Source organism: Nesoenas mayeri (assembly GCF_963082525.1).
Source record: "Nesoenas mayeri genome assembly, chromosome: 6".
Classification (NCBI taxonomy): domain Eukaryota; kingdom Metazoa; phylum Chordata; class Aves; order Columbiformes; family Columbidae; genus Nesoenas; species Nesoenas mayeri.
The window spans coordinates 26250630-26267988 of NC_137545.1; the positions used below are offsets into that span (position 1 = coordinate 26250630).

Sequence of the window (17359 nt, forward strand, 5' to 3'; positions counted from 1 at the left end):
AAAGGTTGCATAAATTCTGTACTGTGTGCCCTAATTTAAAAGAAATGGCGCTGCGCACACACCTGCTTAGAGAAGATACATGCTGCCTGGTCCCTTCCTAATGCCTAGAGTATTCTTAACAACTGAATATATAGTCTCAAGAAACTATATATTTTGGCAAGGTGGGTACACCCTATCTTTTTATTACTGTGACATTAAATACTCTTTCTCAAGAGTCAAATCTGAGGGATGAATCACACTCCCCAAAGTTAGGCTGATTAGGTGTGATCAGTGCCTTTTAAGGTAGTTGTGAACTAATAAAAATTAGAGCTTTAAAAGAAAGGAGCAAGCATGGGTGGTGCTCCCAATATAAGTAATTGCATGGCGATCCTAGACTTGAATGGCAGAGAAGTTGCCCGCAAAGAAATGTCTCTGATGTAAAAGACTTGAGACTAAATCGGAGCAGAGCTCTAGAGGTCAGATGCAGTAGCCATGTAAAGCAGACTGAAGAGACTGTTCAACTTGTTGAGAAGATTATTTTGCAGTTCACTCTGAATTTGATATGCCTTTGGCAAGTGTTTGAAACAGTCATAGATTTGGCAATCTTTTTCTAGCAGATTTGAAATGTTCAGTCCTTAAGAACTGCTGCATCATTAGGTTATGCAAAACAGGGTACAATTTTGTAAATATGCCATCTTGTACTGATTTGACATTTGTTCTATTATCTGAGAATATGCTAAAGGGAGAGAGACCTTCAGTTTCAGCCAAACTTCAACTTGTTTGTGGAGTGCTGATAAAATGTTGACTGCTGTGTGATCTTTAGAAAAGCCAGTTACACTCAGCAGGGTCTAATTCTCAGTCCTTGCACACGTTGCCTATTCAGAACCTTTGTCCTGGTGGTATAACTATGAAACAGAAGGGGGAAATTAAGTTGTATTTATTTGGTGTCCACTTGAGGTTTGTTGAGCTAACATAGCTGTTGCTTTGTGCTTTCACTGTGCCTAACTTGAGATTGCTCCTTATCTTGCAACCTTCTTTTTTTTGGCAGAAGTACAGTGTCCCTAAAGCCTGTTTTAGGGAAGAGTCTTTTCATCTTGAGTATGGGTACAGCAAGTGAGACGTCACTTGCAAGTATGAAAAAAAAAAAAAAAAAAAAAAAAGAGAAAGTATCTCGTTTGTGTGTTCCTTCTTTCCGAAGTATTTTACAAATAGCACTACTTTGTTTAATGCTTGGAAGGACAGAATAGTGACACCATTTGTCTAAAATTGCTTTTGGAAAGTCAGGTTCTCAGAAGTGTAGCTCAGGTCAGGCTTCAACTCAAACAAAGTTTGCTGTCCCTTAAACCAGCACTGATTTGCTGGAAGAAAGCTTATGGTGCCCACCTGTCAAGTTTCCCTCTGTACATGTAGCAAATGCTGCACTCAAAGGATATTGCTTGGTTCCTTTTTTCTTTTTCCCCCCCTCTCCTATTGGCTGCTATACCAGCGCTCCTCACTGAATCAAAGTCCTCTCTCCAGATTTTGGCACTCGTAACTATCTGTTCTCACTCTATTACAAACTTGTTTCAATGGATAGAGTTGATTTTTCCAGTGTGCATGGGGTTTTGTATATTAGATGGGATTTCTGGTGCTCTGCAGCTTTTCACTATGAAAGGGAGGGTAATTGCAATGTTATGGATTAGAGGTTGTGTTTTTCTCTCTACTGAACTCGTTTTGTAAATTTGGTTCAATAACTACAAATAACTCATGTCACTTATGAGAGGCTTGTGTTACACTATTCTGCCATGACAAAAGGAATTTAATATTTATTCTTGCTTTAAAGATTCATGAGTGTACAAGAGACATAAGGAAACTAGAACATTTGTGTCTTGGTAATACCATGTATTGGACTTTTTGGGGGTACTAAATGGAAATCACAGTGCAATGATCCAGCCTTAATACAAGGTGGGGAAGAAAAACACCACGTTATTTTGTTTCTAGTTTTACTGGGTTTTTTTCCTTGCCATAGTAGCTTTTAAGTTGCTGTAATACAGAGAAAACTTCTGCAGGGATTCAGCAGAGAACCCCTGTAATGTTGCTAAAGGAGGAAATCTAACCCAATGTATTTTTGCCCCATTATACTTCCTGCCTTATCAGGCCTAAAACATCTTGTTTCTTGTCCCTTCTTCCCACTCTCCTGGCAGAGCACTGTCCTGTTCCAGTTCCTTGTCCACATTGAAGGGCTTAGATGCAATCTTTACTTGCCTCATCCTTTAGTACCTAGCCACAGTAGCAAGTCAGGTGGTTTGTATGTTCTAGGGAATATTTTGTTACTGTTTTTTAAGTTTCTTGATTAATCTTAGTTGCTGAGTACTTTTTTTTTATTGTGATATTGTGTTTCAGTTCCCAAAATATAGCTTGACCTCTACTTGTAGATTTGGTTTATGGATTTTTCCCTTTAGGTATTTCTCTGTCGTATGTGGGGGAGAGAATTGTTTTAAACTTCTTGTCAGCCATTTTCACTTGAGACTGATGAAATGGTAGCTCTGTTGACTTCCCTACAGGTAAACCAGCGTACATTTTGGTGGGGAAGATAACACATGTAGTCTCTGCAATATCTGCTCTTTGCTACTGTAGGGTGCACTGTTGCCATGGCAACATTTTTTAACTTGTCTGCTGTCGCACAGGAAACCTGTGGCAAGTGGTGTGCTGCAGGCTAACAACATGTTAGCAACGCATTAAATGTGTATCTCACTCACAAAACTCTTCCCCTCTGGAACTGTGTGTTACTTTGCAGACGTACCCCTTGGTCGTAATGGCAGACTGGTTCAGAAGGGTTTGAGTGCGAGCACGGTGCTGTTGGACATGTGAACGTGCTACTGGGGGGTGCAGGGATGATGGGGGAGCAGTAGCAGTTTTTAGCTGAAGGACCCAGACTCTGTCAGCAGGAATCAAAGTCAGTTGGTAACAAATCATCTTCTAATAACTAGCACCTTTTTTCTATTTTTTTTCCTTTTCTTTAATTTCAGAATTCAACAGTAATGGCCAGAGCTGAAAAATTCAAGGAAGTTGAATATCTCCTTATTCATGGAACAGCAGATGGTGAGTTGCAGTTAATTAGACATTTTAGTATTACAGGCAGGTTCGCAATTCTACTACTAACAAAACAAAAGCACGAAGGGGCAAGGCTGTTACATTTCCATCAATAAAATAATACTGCTTTCTGCAACTAATTTGTGTTTCAGTCAGCAGTACTGGTGAGTCTTCTGTGTTCTTTGTTTTGCTTTTCCCCTGGAGTAGTACAGAAGCAATTTTGTTTACCTTTTTTCTCTTCCACTTTTCAGATAATGTTCACTTTCAGCAAGCAGCACAAATTTCCAAAGCTCTTGTTGATGCTGAAGTGGATTTTCAGGCAATGGTAGGGCTCTGTTTTGTTTATTATCATACAAATGGGTTTGTATTATGAGAATAATAGCAAAAGCTCCCTGTTGTTAGGTATAAATCAATTGCCACCTTAAATCAAAGTTCACATACTGGCATTTCGTGTTCAGTTACTGAAATTTTAACATAACATGCCCATGTATCTTCTGTACAAGAAAACAATGTAAAGCAACTCCTTCTCCTATTTGACACTGTTTACCTAATATTTCACTTTGTTAATTTTTGGTGTTCTCAGCTACACAGCCAAGCCAATCCCAGTCTTTGCATATATCCAAAGTCCAATGAATAGTATCTTACAGATAGGATATAAGGAAAAGTTAACTTCACCCAAGTCCAAAATAACCTGCCCATCACATTTGGTGTTTCTTTATTATACTTGTAAGACAAGTAGTTATTTGCCCCTGCTTATGCTGTACATGGAAACTCTCAGACTAAGGTGCAAGCTCTTCCTTTTCTACCTTCTCCCAGCCCCATCAAAGGAAGCTAAACGCACCACTGCATGTTTGTCCTTTAACCAAACTTACAGGCCTTACAGGGTGCAGAGACCAGGCACCACTCTAAACTGAGGAGCTGCATCTGCCCTCCATGTGGACACGCCACATATTCATTTTGTACTTCAGCAGGAAGAGATGGTGTATCCCACACACAAAGCCAGGGACAACAGCATCGTAGCAGTGTCCTACCACCATCATGTCTTTGCCTCCATGCTGAATTAGCCTCATGCTGGGATAACTTTAAATGGCTGCAAATGTTTTTATGACTGTCATGTTTGATTTATATCATTTAGATGTAGCTAGAAATAACATTCTCTGTATTTTTCTTTCCCACAGTGGTATACTGACAAAGACCACAGCATCAGCGGTCAAGCACATAAGCATATTTATACCCATATGAGCCATTTCATAAAGCAGTGTTTCTCACTCCCTTAGCACCAGCATTTCATTGTTAGTGACAGTACTTCTCCACAAACCGCTCCACCTAATGTACACTGAGCTAGTATAAACTTTTACGAATCAAGATAAGGGTCGGCTCTTGGGATACCCGTGTACACCATGAAACACCAATCTTTGAAATTATTTCTGTTGCTAAGCAATGGTTGCATTTTTATTGATTGTGTTTAATCAGGTCTTGATATCACCAGAATGTAGGTATGTTGCAGACTTCTAGAAAGCATAGTACTTGCTTAAATCAGTACCTTCTGATATTTCAGTCTAAAAGCGTAACAGTCCAGGTTCCGTGTTGGGGTAATGAATGATGAAAACATCACAGAGGAACCAACATGGAGATCAGTTCAGGGATAAAATAAATGATCACAGGGTTAATTTTTTTTTTAAACATTATTATGTGAAAATACTGATAAAACAGATTTTGCAGAAATTAGCTGATGCTTGATCAATTTTTGTGTCGGGAATACTGGAACATTAGTATTTTCTATGTAGTATGAAACACTTTGTTTATGGTAGTTCCTTGAGTTAGTATTTTGGATTACAATTATAGAAGTCTTGTAAGCATGTAACCAGCTTTCACAAGATTTTGAATGATACCTACTCCAACCAATGACACTGAATTTCTTTGTTTCCTATCATAGTAGTGGGGATTTTTTTGCTTACTTTATAGTCAAAAAGGCTGCTACTGTGGGAAGCTGCACTGTTAGAATCTTATCTGGGAATGCTAGCAGCCCTCTATTGTTTCTCTGTGGGACAGAAAATATACTTTTTCTTTTTTTAGAAGTTTCTTATTTAGTGATGCATAGGATATATTCTTTGCACTAAAAACATTACAATGCAAACTAGCAGTTACTTAAAGCAAGGGCTGAACTGTAACACTCATGTGAACGTGCTATTTAGCAAACCTGCTTTTCCTTGCAGCCTATCAGTAAACTTCAGCTTTATCTTCTGCACTCCAGGTAGGCTTCTCTAGCTTGAAGATAAGATTTGTTTTCTTAATCTCGCATAGATAGAAAAGATGCAACCCACTTGTATGACAAACTGTGCTGCTTTGAAGTAATAAAGATACTAAGTTATGAAAGGATGTATAGTCTGTATAATTGAAAATGCTGCTCAAGGAATGAACTAGAATTTTACAGTAGTCCATGAAGACTTACAGTGAAATTTCTTTTTTTGTTTAATGGTATCCTGTAATGGAGTGTGACATGATTATCTAAGGCTTTCTTGACATTACATGCCAGCATGTGATTATGGATGTATTGGGTGTTATTAGTGACAACAGGTGTGAATGTAAAAGTACCCATATGGACCAGTGAGGGATGAGGGAGAATATCAAGACAGTTTATGCAGGTTGTTGTTAAATGAGAAGGGGGCTTGAGATGGAAGAATAAGGTTTTGGTTTCACAAAGAAACCAAAAACTCCTGGACTTGCAAAGTTTTTTTGGGGGAAAAAAACTGGAGATGGATATTACAAATATAATCTTGGGCTTAATTTTTTAGTGGCTCTAATGTACACAGGCACCACTTTTGAAGCTCTATCAGATAGAGGCTGTCAGCTGTCTCCAAGAGGTTATAGTATCCACAGCCCTGATTCTTTTGACTTACAGGAAAGAAACATCAATCAGTATAATGGTAGATCACAGCAATGCAGATGGGTTATAAAAAAAAGATGAGCATTAAGAACTTATGGATGGCTTCCATATGCAAGGGGCAAATAGTGTTGTGTTTTGTTTGGCTGTTTTTTTAAATGTTATCACTCACACTGTCATAAAGACAAAAAAGTATTTCTATAATCCAAAAGCTACATTAACTAGGCTCTCATTGAAGAACTGCAAGTATTCCTTCAATGTAATCAGAGTAACATTCTAAATAAAACTAAAGGTTATATAGTCTGGATAAGTAAGTCTTTAAGGATGCAGTTCTTTGTGTCTGACCTACCTTACTAATGCTGGCATCTCACTGGGAAACTCTTCTGTACTCTCAATAGATAGTCATGTTTTAACTATCTTATCTGAGGCATAACAAAGTACAATTATAGTTCTTTGTCTGGAAAGCAACTTCTAAGATATGCTGCTAACAGAGCATGATGCAACTGTAAAAAAATTATTGCTATAGTAATATAAACAAACATATTTAGTGTCTCATTTTCTCTCTGGTAGATCTCAGCTCCAAAAGTAATGCAGACAATAGAGCTGCCTCAGGGAACTGACAACTTACTTGAAAGTCATGAGCACAGGTAAATGCCTGCAACAGCTGCCACAGAAGAAATGCAGCTCCTCTTGTGAGTGTGCAAAGGCAGCACTAGGAACTGAATGTGCTGAAGTAGTGCCACATGCTAGAGTTAGGCATTTACCCATTACCTTTCTGAATCTTTTTCCATGTGAAATGGATACTTAAGTTTGTTGTAAAATACACTTCATGTAAAATAGTGACAGATGAATCCTGAGGCGCAACTGTTGCAGTTCTCTGGCTGGGAGGCTTCCAGTCTTTGGTCTAAAACGTGGTGAAAAAGCGCAAAGGGATTTAGTAAGATGGAGTCAATACTTTAAATATTGCAAAGATGGAGTCAATACTTTAAATATTGGAAAGATGGAGTCGATACTTTAAATATTGCATTTTGGCACTAGTACTAGGCTTTAAAGCCTAAAAGTTTTTCAGTAGCAGAAATCTAGGGTCCTGAGAATAGCAGAAGCTCCCACGACAGCAGAAGGCTGAGCTGTTGTTCAACTCTTAGACATTTAAAATACTGTAGCATTGAGGAAGTTTAAATTGTATGACCTTACCTATTGATCTGTAAAAAGGTCCAACTACTGCTGCCTGGCCTGCATCATCTCTTCTAGGAGCGAGGGGAACCAACTCGGGACCAGTAAAGCAGAATTTATTTCCCACTCTCTTCCTGGCACAGGTCAGTGGTGTGCTGTTGGCACCACCATCAACCACAGGCAGCACACAGCAGTAGCATTGCACGTTTCCATGAGATTCTCATTGAAAATGGAGCAGGACAGGGCTCTACAATTAATTTGTGCAATATATTCAACTGTTGGGTAGACATTTAAAATCTGTACCATAGTGCAAGTTTGTTCTGAGTTTTGCAGTGCAAAAGTAACATTGAAAATTAGTTAGGATAAATATTTATTTTCACATAACATTTCTTAATTGTGAAAAACACAATAGTCTATTCACATGTACACATAAACTTTTTTGTAATAAATTACATCCAAGAAATTGAGTAATTTTGACTAGGAATATGAAATTAGAAGTAAATATAGCACTACATTTGCTTTATATTGTGTGTGATTTCAGAATGTTAAGATTAACGTTGGAATAGCATTTAAATTCACACAAGAACAGAGTGACTGTTTTAAAATAAAACCACTCTGAAATACTGAACGGAAATACAGAATGCCATTGAATACACTGATTTCTTAATATTCTAAGAGTTGGTCAAGTGAAACTAATACATTTTGATTGTATACATGATCTGTAACAAAGTCAGCAACATATTAAAACACCACCAGGCTGCTTTCAGGACAAACCAGTATTGAACTTCTATAGTAACCTTAAAACAATTGGAATCTTACAATTTATCATCAAGTACACAAAACAAAGCATTTAACCTTAATGCATCAGCAATTTTTTCCTAAATTTACAAATACAAACATTGAATTAAATGTAAATCCTTCTTTGTGTCCATTAGATTATTTTTCTTTCATAAAAATGGCCTTCAATGGGCTTTGATAATGCCAAGTCAAATTTAGAACAGTGGCCCTATAAGTTTGCAGCAAAATACACTTATAATTTATGGCTAAAGTAGTAAAACATACACACACGCACAAAAACATTAGAAGGAATACTTTAAATGCGCTGGAAATGAAAAGTTGTTCGCATGAGGTCTATGGAAAGATTATCATATTCTGGAAAGATGGGGAATGTTAGAGCCCTGTAGATAAGTTGTTACAAAGATTACAAGACTTTGTAGGATTCTAAGTAATAGTGTAATAATGAGAGTTCTCATTTAAAACTTTATCTTAAAAAAAAATCTTAAAATCAATGAATTTCAAAAAATGCAATAAAACTTTTGCTCTACATCTCCATTTACAATACCTAATCTTGCAGTCCTTGTTTTACACAAAAGACCAGCCTGAGGGATCAGGCAGTAACAAAATCCATTATGAAAAATTTCTTTGTAATGGCTTCAGAGCCATATTTTACTTTGCAATATTGTTTTTATCTTTTGATCAATATGTACTTGATGGAATAGTGAAGAGCTGTAACAAAACCAACAGCAGGATAGCCATTTAAGTATTAGACACAATTGATCTCTGAAATCAGGTTTAGAGTTGTTAGTAGAGAGAGGACAATATAAATATGCCCTTTATGTGGCTGTATTTTAGGCAATAAAGAGGAAAATCGCTGGGCAGGTGGTATAACTGCATGTGAGGCAGAGTTTGTATCTACACATTTTCCCTGTCATAAAATAGTAGCTCAATTAAGGGCACAATGCAGTTGTTTGGCCTACCACAGCAACATTCATACAATACCAGACAAGGTACTGTAATCACAGATTGCATTTTAAGAAATACCATACCCATGTTTCACATCAAAGGATGTGGTGGTGTTTTTTCAACTAAGTTGAGAGAATGTTTTAATATATATTTTTAACATATATTTGTGTATATATATATATATATATATATGACTGTTCCAGTTACATAAAAATTTGAATATTAAATACACTGTATTAAATCAAGGGAAACTTCACAAATACAAAATCTGACCCTGCAATCCTCATTGCAAGCGTAATCCATGACTTCAAAAGGACAGCTTGTGGAGGAAAGGATTATCCTTGTTAGTTTGTTCACAGGGTCAGATCAGTTGTTACTTTAAAAACTTCTTTAATGTTTGCTTGTCAGTTTGGGTCTCCTGAAATAATTTACTCGAGTTAGATCATATTTAAAAAAAAAAAATTGGAACACGTTTTTCAAGTTCATCTTGAATGAAGACTATTCTCACACAGAAAAGGTAGCAAAATACAGTACAAACCTATTAACAGGAAAGTTGAATTTGAAAGAAACTGCTTGCTAAATTTATGATATGAATACTGATAAATGGCCAATATCAGCAAAGAATATGAAGGTTTTTTGCATTGGCTACTGCAGACTTTTACACAGACACTAGACAATGTAGACATTTAGACAAGGTGAAATGAGACAAATATTGCACTACATTACCTGTGCTAGTTTGAGATGAAAGACAAAAGTTACAATGTCAAATCATTTATTTTTAGTGGTTGTGGCACTCCTGTCATTCTTTTGTAAAAAAATCAATTGAAGAACAAGTCATAGACAAGTCTCCCGGTCAACACCTTTCCCTGAGTCAGCTTTCTTCTCTTTTCTGATTTCAGAACTAGGAAAAGAAGGAAAAAAAAAAAAAAAGAGTCACAGCAGAACTATCATATATATTAATGACTTGCCTGAAAACCCAACATTGCACTGATACTTTACTTAATTTTTCATGCTGCATAGCACAAACTGGGAAGCAAGTGAAAGTTTCTGTGCTGCATGATGCAGAAGACATCAGCCAGCATTTTAGTGACGAGGCAGGTAAAGAACTGAAGATACACAGACAGACAAGTCAGCCAGCATGCAAGCAAAGATAGCCAAATTTTTTTTTGGCAAATACAACTGTTAATTGATTAAATAATGGTAATGGGACAGTTCTCGGACAATACCAGCGTTTTCTTAATGAGACAAATGAGGTCACAATAAGTATTTCTTATCTTTAAAATGCATTCTGTTGCTCATTGTACATTTAGAAGGAATGTTTCTGAAGCCAGTTTCCAACTATTGTTTGGCTTTCAGTCTTGTATGGGGAGAGCAGGTGGAGGCTGGGGGGATGGGGAGTGACAACATTCCCCATTTGGAGCTTAATACATACTTCCTCATGCATACATTATAAGGAGCTAACTTAAAAAAAAAAGAAAAAAAGCCTGAAAGATCACACAAAAGCCAAGCTAAGAACTCTCAAGCAGATCTCAAATTTGGATTCAGCTTTTTTCCAGTTAAAACACTGTTGGTTTGCCTACAGAAAGCAATACATGTGCAAAGCAGATGATTTTTTTTTTTTTGTGAGGAGTGTCCTAATTTACAACAGCGTAAATAAATAAAAAGCCATGTTCTTGCAATGAGTTTCAATCACAGTATGAAAATGCAGAGGCTTCCACAACACGGGCAAATCAAGCCTTCAACAAAGAGTGGCAGGGTATCTAAAAAAAGATGGTTCCGAGAACAAACCTGTATCAAGCACATAACCTACCAGGTTTCATGGGAGTAATTCCTTAACTAGAATGAATGAGAAATAGGCTGAGTTACATAACACTTAAAGAAAGCAAGAGCAATTCTCAAATTCTTAAGGTGATTCATGCACAATTTTATAATCAACTGACATTTTTCTTCACATAAAAATTGTTTTAAGGATACAATTCAGTTCAGCCAAATCTTACTTCCATGCCTATGGCAGTTTCCAGAGGTGTTAATGGAAATAGCTAAAGAATACCAACTTCTGCCACTTCAACTGCCAAATCCGTCACCTTCTGTAGAAGTGATAGAATTGGGTATGTTACAGTTTCTGCACACAAAGGGTATGCAAACAAATTCCTGGGGGGTGAATTTAAAGTGCAGCAGTACAGCAGGCAGAGAGTTACCTGTTCTTAGTAAAAGCAAACACTGAGGATATGTTGTATGCCTTACAGTCTATAATATTTCCACGTTTTAGGTGCCTCTGTGATACCAGGAAATTCTTCTTTCTATTTAGGATCCACATCTCTGAGCATCTCCTGCAGATGTGGGCTCTAATGCCTTGAGAAATTAGGGGGGAGAGGAAAAAAGGACAAGTGCAGTTTTTCCAGTAAAACACATAACTGTTGGATCTGTAAGGGACTTGGAGCTCTCTTCCTCCCTACCAAGGGAGTAGTCTAACAAGCCTGAGAAGAAAGGCTTGGGATGCAGGATTCACATATATTCAGATAGAGAAGGGAATTCACACCATCTGCAAATTGATAGATGCCTCTTTCTCCCATACTTAAAAAGACCAGCTAGGACTACTTTCTATACATGGTCAGATCTTCTGCATAGATTTTGAGATTTCTATCTGAAGCACTTAATATTTCAAGCAAAGACATGGAGGGCTGTGTTTCAGAGAGGTGCCATGGTGTTCCCTTCTAGCAGACAGGCTCAAAAGGAGACCTTTAGGTCCCTAGGAATTTTAGTAACAAAAAATTAAGGTTGGAAAATTGTAACGTTCAGGTGCCTCTATGGTTAGGCAGCAGTTGATGAAGTAAATCTCATTTAAGTCCCCTCTTTAAACACTTAAATACCCTTATGAGTCTGGAATGTATGAACTGTCACACACTATATTCACAGACCCAGGGGCAGGGCAGAGCATATAATAGGTATTATCCATGCATAAGGCTGAGAAGTCACTTGTATAAACCCTTCCTGCCTAAGATCTCTCTTCGGAGATGATCTTAGTTTATTATTGGTCAGTCTTTCATCAGTGAGATCAACTCAGTATTTAATTAGTATGAAGAACCTCCAGATTTTATGTGTTCCAGAAATCACTCTATGTTGTTAATTGATCAGTGCCTTACATAAAAATCATTACATGAAATCATAGTACAGTATCACAATTTCATTATCCCCATTTAAGAATATTTTGGGACATTAGTACAAGAAAGTAGACCTGACACAGGAAAAGGAGTACTAAACGCTTTTGTAGTTGAACTTCAAAAGGCATCAGTAAAATTAATTTCAAAACAACCTGATTTTTTCTTTCCCCTATGGTAAGATACCCTTCACTGAAAAGAATTGTGTGATGTGATATTGGTGATCATTTGCAAAAATTAGCCTTATATCTGCAACCATTCCAAGCTTTGTATTTTCTCAGTACTTACCTAGGATTGAATTAAATCTTCATGAATGATACACGCATTTAAGAATATAATGTTTCTTTAGCTCTGTCTCTAATATGATTTAAGGTTAACATTGTCTATGGTTTTGCTTATGAGAAAGCAAGCCTTCCAGGTTTAAAGTTCTTTGAATCTGCTTCTGTCTGGGCACCTGAGAGAAGCTACAGCACATGAAAAAGCAGGATTTCAGACTGTTTAAGAGGTTGTTCCTTTAGAACATGACACTCGCACTCAAAACCATGAAACTTGTGATCCCTCAGTTCCTTTTCACCTGAGTCTTTGTTTTCATGAGCAAAGATACAAGAACACATTGTAAATGAGCTCATTAGAAAATGAGTTTCTATTTTCCTGCAGTGGAAAGGTCAAATCATATTTGTCAATGCTGTCTGAGCCGCAGCCTACATGGATGCTCTTTGCTCAAAGGATCTTTGAAAATTTCAGGTATTTTAACACAGAAATTTCAAATTTTAATATTAAGGACTCTAATTAAGACATTTTACATTCCTATTTGAAATGTCTTTTCATTCTGTCTCCCCAAAAACAAGTCAAGTCTTGACAGGTGGGCCTGTGCAAACCTCATGAATTTCAACAAGGCCAAGTGCAAGGTCCTGTGCATGGGTCAGGGCAATCCCAAGCACAAATAACAGGATGGATGAAGAATGGATTAGAGAGCAGCCCTGAGGAGAAAGACTTGGGGTTGTGGGTTGATGAGAAGCTTAACGTGATCCAGCAATGTGTACGTGCAGCCCAGAAAGCCAACTGTAACCCGGAATGCATCAAAAGAGGCATCACCAGCAGGTCAAGGGAGGTGATTCTCCCCCTCTGCTCCACTCTTGTGACACCTGTGGTACTGCACGCAGCTCTGAGACTCCCAGGATAAGGAGGACATGGACCTGCTGGAGTGACTCCAGAGGAGGGTCACAAAGATGATCAGAGGGCTGGAGCAACTCTCCTATGGAGACAAGCTGAGAGAGTTGGGATTGTTTTAGCCTAGAGAAGGCTCTGGGTAGACTTCACAGCAGCCTTCCAGTACCTAAATGGGGCCTACAGGAAACCTGGAGAGGGACTTTTTACAAGGGCATGTAGTGCTAGGACAAGGGGCAATGGCTTTAAACTGAAAGAGGGTAGATTTAGATCACATGAAAGGAAGAAATTCTTCCCCATGAGGGTGGTGAGGCATTGGAACAGGCTGCCCAGAGAACCTGTGGATTCCCCATCCCTGAAAGTGTTCAAGGCCAGTCTGGATGGGGCTTTGAGTAACCTGGTCTGCTGGAAGATGTCCTTCTCCATAGCAGGGTAGTTGGGACTAGATGATCTTTAAGGTCACTTCAAATCTAAACCATGCTACGTTTCTAAGTCGTTCGGGTACCTAAGTGACACCATTTTGAATTGGAAGACACAGTCCAGGAAAATACTAGGGGACAGGGCCTTACCTTTGGGGAATCAGCTTCTACAGTGATTAGGAAGGGTAGAGTTTATGACAAAAATGCGATATGAAACAATTAAGTAGAAAGTAGTTAAATTAAAAATGTATGGAAACACAGGAAAATTTCTCTTACAATCACACTGTGCTTGTATTTAATATTTTCTTATTTCCCAAACAACTCTATAGCACAGATAAAAAACGTCATTGTTTCATTTTACATCTGTCTGGACCAAAATTTACGTGTTTAACTGTTCTGAGTACAAGTGAAGTAGGCAGAAAAATGAAAAGAAGTGATGCAATCTTAAAATTATTTTCACTCCAATTATTAGTAGATTGCATTCAGAGTACTGGGCTCTTCATACAGATTTTTCCAGAGCAGTGATGACCACTTCTTTTCCAAGAGGAAAGAACAAAAGCAAGCAAAACACAAACAGCTGTTGTGCAATATCCAGGTGTAGGCTGGTGGTTCATTACACAAGCATCAGACATGCTCAACTTCATTTTCCACTGTAGCGTAACTAAGTAGCATGCAAATATTTGTGATTTTTTTTTTTTTTTGGATAAACATACATAGTGAATTTTTGTTTAGAGCTCAGAATATTGTGACTGGATATTAATAAAAGGAAACCTCAAGAAATAAAACTGCAAGACACTAGAAATCGTTCTAATACCTAGCAAAATATTCTGATATTGGTTTAACACCAATATATAAAGTACAATGCAATTTAAAAAAAAGATCAAAACCTTTTAGAAGGAAAGCTTGACTCTTTATCTTTTGCATTCTCTGAAGATATCAATAATGTCTTCCACACAGCAGTTTTTGCCATTTCATCAGAAATGTTTATCACAGATGGGTCATCTCTAGGGAAAAGCAAAGTAAATACACAATAAAACAATGAGCAATCAATCTTTGTTACTTATTAATACTACAAATGTCCTTGAAAACTGATAGCAATAAGTGCAATGTAAGTTAAGAAATTATGTTAAACTTCAAAAATCTTGAACAGTGATTTACATGTTCTCTTAAAACATCTTAGCACTTTTCTAGTATTTTCCTTCTCCAACAGCATTAATCACAGTAACAGCAATAAAATATATTGTCACTTCCAACTAAGACACAGAGAAAAATAAGGAACTGTGAAATTAAATATTGCCCAAGATACCACAGCATTGCAGTGGCATAGTTGGGTTAAACAATAATCCTAAGAGCTCCTAAGAGTTCTCCAAATACTTATGCTCTGAAACTCCACCTGCTTTTCCAACTGTTTTAAAAGCAATCAAAAACCTTGACAAAGTCAAATATTCAAGAGATTTAATAAAAATGGCCCAATTAAACAAGCTAATCAGTAACTTTAAGCAGCACTTTGTAGCCATTATGCCCTTAGCTTTACCCAGACTGCTCCAAATATTTTAAGGGCCTGCCTGTACATTATTCCTGACTTCATGGTTTACGTCTGTCTTGACATCCAGTAAGCCCTCAGTAAACTTGTTTTCACAGTGTTTTGGGGAACCACTTTATCAACCAATGTCTTGAGTCTTCTTTTTAGCTGTAGGACTGTGACCCTTACAGTACAGAAAATCAGTTATTATCCAGGCAACTCTACCCAAGTAAACATGCCACAGATCAGTACAGAACACACCTCAAGATAAATTAAGCTAAGTATTGCTAATACAAAATAGAACAAAAAGGGATGGGCAAAATAAGAAAAGAAGGGAAAAAAAAAACAAAAAACAAAACAAAACAAAAAAACCACAAACAAACAAACAAACAAACAAAAACAAAAGAAAAAAAACCCAGACTCTTAGAAGCCTGGTGAATTGAAAGTAAGAAACAGCCTGGGATTTTTCAGAGACACAGGTATTTGCTGTAGGAGACAGCAAGGTAACTTTGTGCTGAAATATAAGAGGAGGCCACTGAGATGTGTTCCCAGAACTCAGCATTAATGCAGAGGCTACTATCAGTAGGTATTTCAAATCTTTATTAAGAATAAACTTCCTGAAAACTGTGAATGAGTCCTTGTGGGCTGGCCACATGTATTACTATCTACAACACAGGTTTTCATGCTTTTTAAGTTGTGTCAACCCTTCCTTATGCTTTACCTACCCTGCACAGCTTTTGAATCACTTAGTACCTCACATAGATAGGACATCAATTAGAATGTTTTAAATTAGAGTGTTTCCTGGCTCCTTGCTAGCATCAGGGTAAAGAGTTTAACCTGCTCTACATCTTCCTTTTCACACTGTGCATGTCAGAAGCCAAGGTTCATTATGAATGACCTGATCCTGCCATCCTGCCCAAGGAAAACTTGAGCTACTGTGTCCTTTTCCTGGGGACTGTGGGATCACCTGGAAAGACTAGAAGATGGCTGAGCTTGTTAAATGCTGCAGTATGTGGTTCAGTTCACCTGTCTGTGCTCTACTACCACACAAACATCCTCCCAACATTCAGTACACATTAAGGATAAATATTGTGGCATGTTTATTTTATTTAATTGCAACTCACCTAAAAGAGGAAAGGTATATTTTACCTGTAATGTCCTTCTAGTGGTAACTGAACAGTCCCTTCCTCTTCCATTGCTAACATACTTTGTTCTTCCTAGAAGGAAAGAATATAGATGTGAGACAGGATGTACTGTGAAAATTGAAATGTATATACTTTAATCTTTTTCCCTCTTTTCTTAAAAATTAAGTATTTATTTGAAGTTCTTAGATACTTTTCGACACTTAATTTAAATATTTGACGTTCCAAACCCTCTATTTTAAAATATGTATCTTCACTTAATTTTATTCTTCAATGTCAAATAGAGGAGACACTTTTTAACACTAAAGAAAGAGAAAAATTAGTAACAATGAGCGAGCAACTGTACAGTGAATTTTAAATATCATGCATAACAAGATATATACATTGCAATGTTAACATTCAAAAATTAAGGAAGCCAGAAGTTAAGTTTTCACTCACAGTTGTAACACTGATAGTTTTACTGCAGTGAAAAGTAGTGAAACAAGACACCAAAATTAGTTTTCACTTGAAAAGGGAAAAATCATCTGTGAGTAACAGGAAGTGACGCGAACTAGGATACACATGTACCAAAAATCTTTTTGTCAGTTATTTACTAATTTAGAAGACCTGTCTTAAGGGGAGAGAAGAACAAAACAACACCCCTCTAGCACCATGTCCTGCCTGCAAGCACAAAGCAAAACAAGTCTGTGTCTCTCAGTCATCAGCTCAAGGCTCCACGGGAGGATTCTCAAGGCTTCCACCCCTGTTAGGTCAGGAAATCGGCAGCCAGGAGGTTGAGGTGCCTTCACATGAATGTATCCATCAAATCCTGCCCCCAACTGCTGCACTGTGTGCGTATGAGCATAACAGACACCCACGGACCTCCACATGTTTCTTCCCTTTGTAACAGTTTACCCTGGTGCCTGTTAGGAAGTGTGAGTTGGCTCTCCCAAAAAGAGCAGCTTACCATTCTTTGGCAGATCACCCAAAACCCACATGCATCACACACGTTGGTGAGCTGGTATTAGCTGGAAGAGCCAGTACAATTTTCCAAAGTAGTAGAATTTAAGTCCTCTCTGCACAGAAGTTTATTTCTTCTATGTTTTACTGTTACAAGCATT

At 37.5% G+C, this 17359-nt stretch overlaps 2 protein-coding genes across 4 annotated transcripts in view; one reads left to right on the top strand and one right to left on the bottom strand.

The window, feature by feature from the left end:
• DPP4 (dipeptidyl peptidase 4) overlaps positions 1-4328 on the top strand; it is a gene marked incomplete at both ends in the record, with an annotated part of 39925 nt that extends 35597 nt beyond the window's left edge. Inside the window, 3 exons of the mRNA XM_080346958.1 lie at positions 2988-3060; positions 3303-3376; positions 4230-4328. Of these exons, the coding sequence (XP_080203084.1) occupies positions 2988-3060; positions 3303-3376; positions 4230-4328 (246 nt within the window). The remainder of the gene's footprint in view (positions 1-2987; positions 3061-3302; positions 3377-4229) is intronic.
• A 5198-nt stretch (positions 4329-9526) lies between these two features.
• The window catches only part of SLC4A10 (solute carrier family 4 member 10), a gene marked incomplete at its 5' end in the record, with an annotated part of 156155 nt that continues 148322 nt past the window's right edge, over positions 9527-17359 (bottom strand). For all 3 annotated transcript variants that reach the window (XM_080346341.1, XM_080346340.1, XM_080346339.1), the window contains 3 exons: positions 9527-9752; positions 14483-14599; positions 16267-16334. In XM_080346341.1, the coding sequence (XP_080202467.1) occupies positions 9686-9752; positions 14483-14599; positions 16267-16334 (252 nt within the window). In that variant the 3' untranslated portion in view covers positions 9527-9685. The remainder of the gene's footprint in view (positions 9753-14482; positions 14600-16266; positions 16335-17359) is intronic.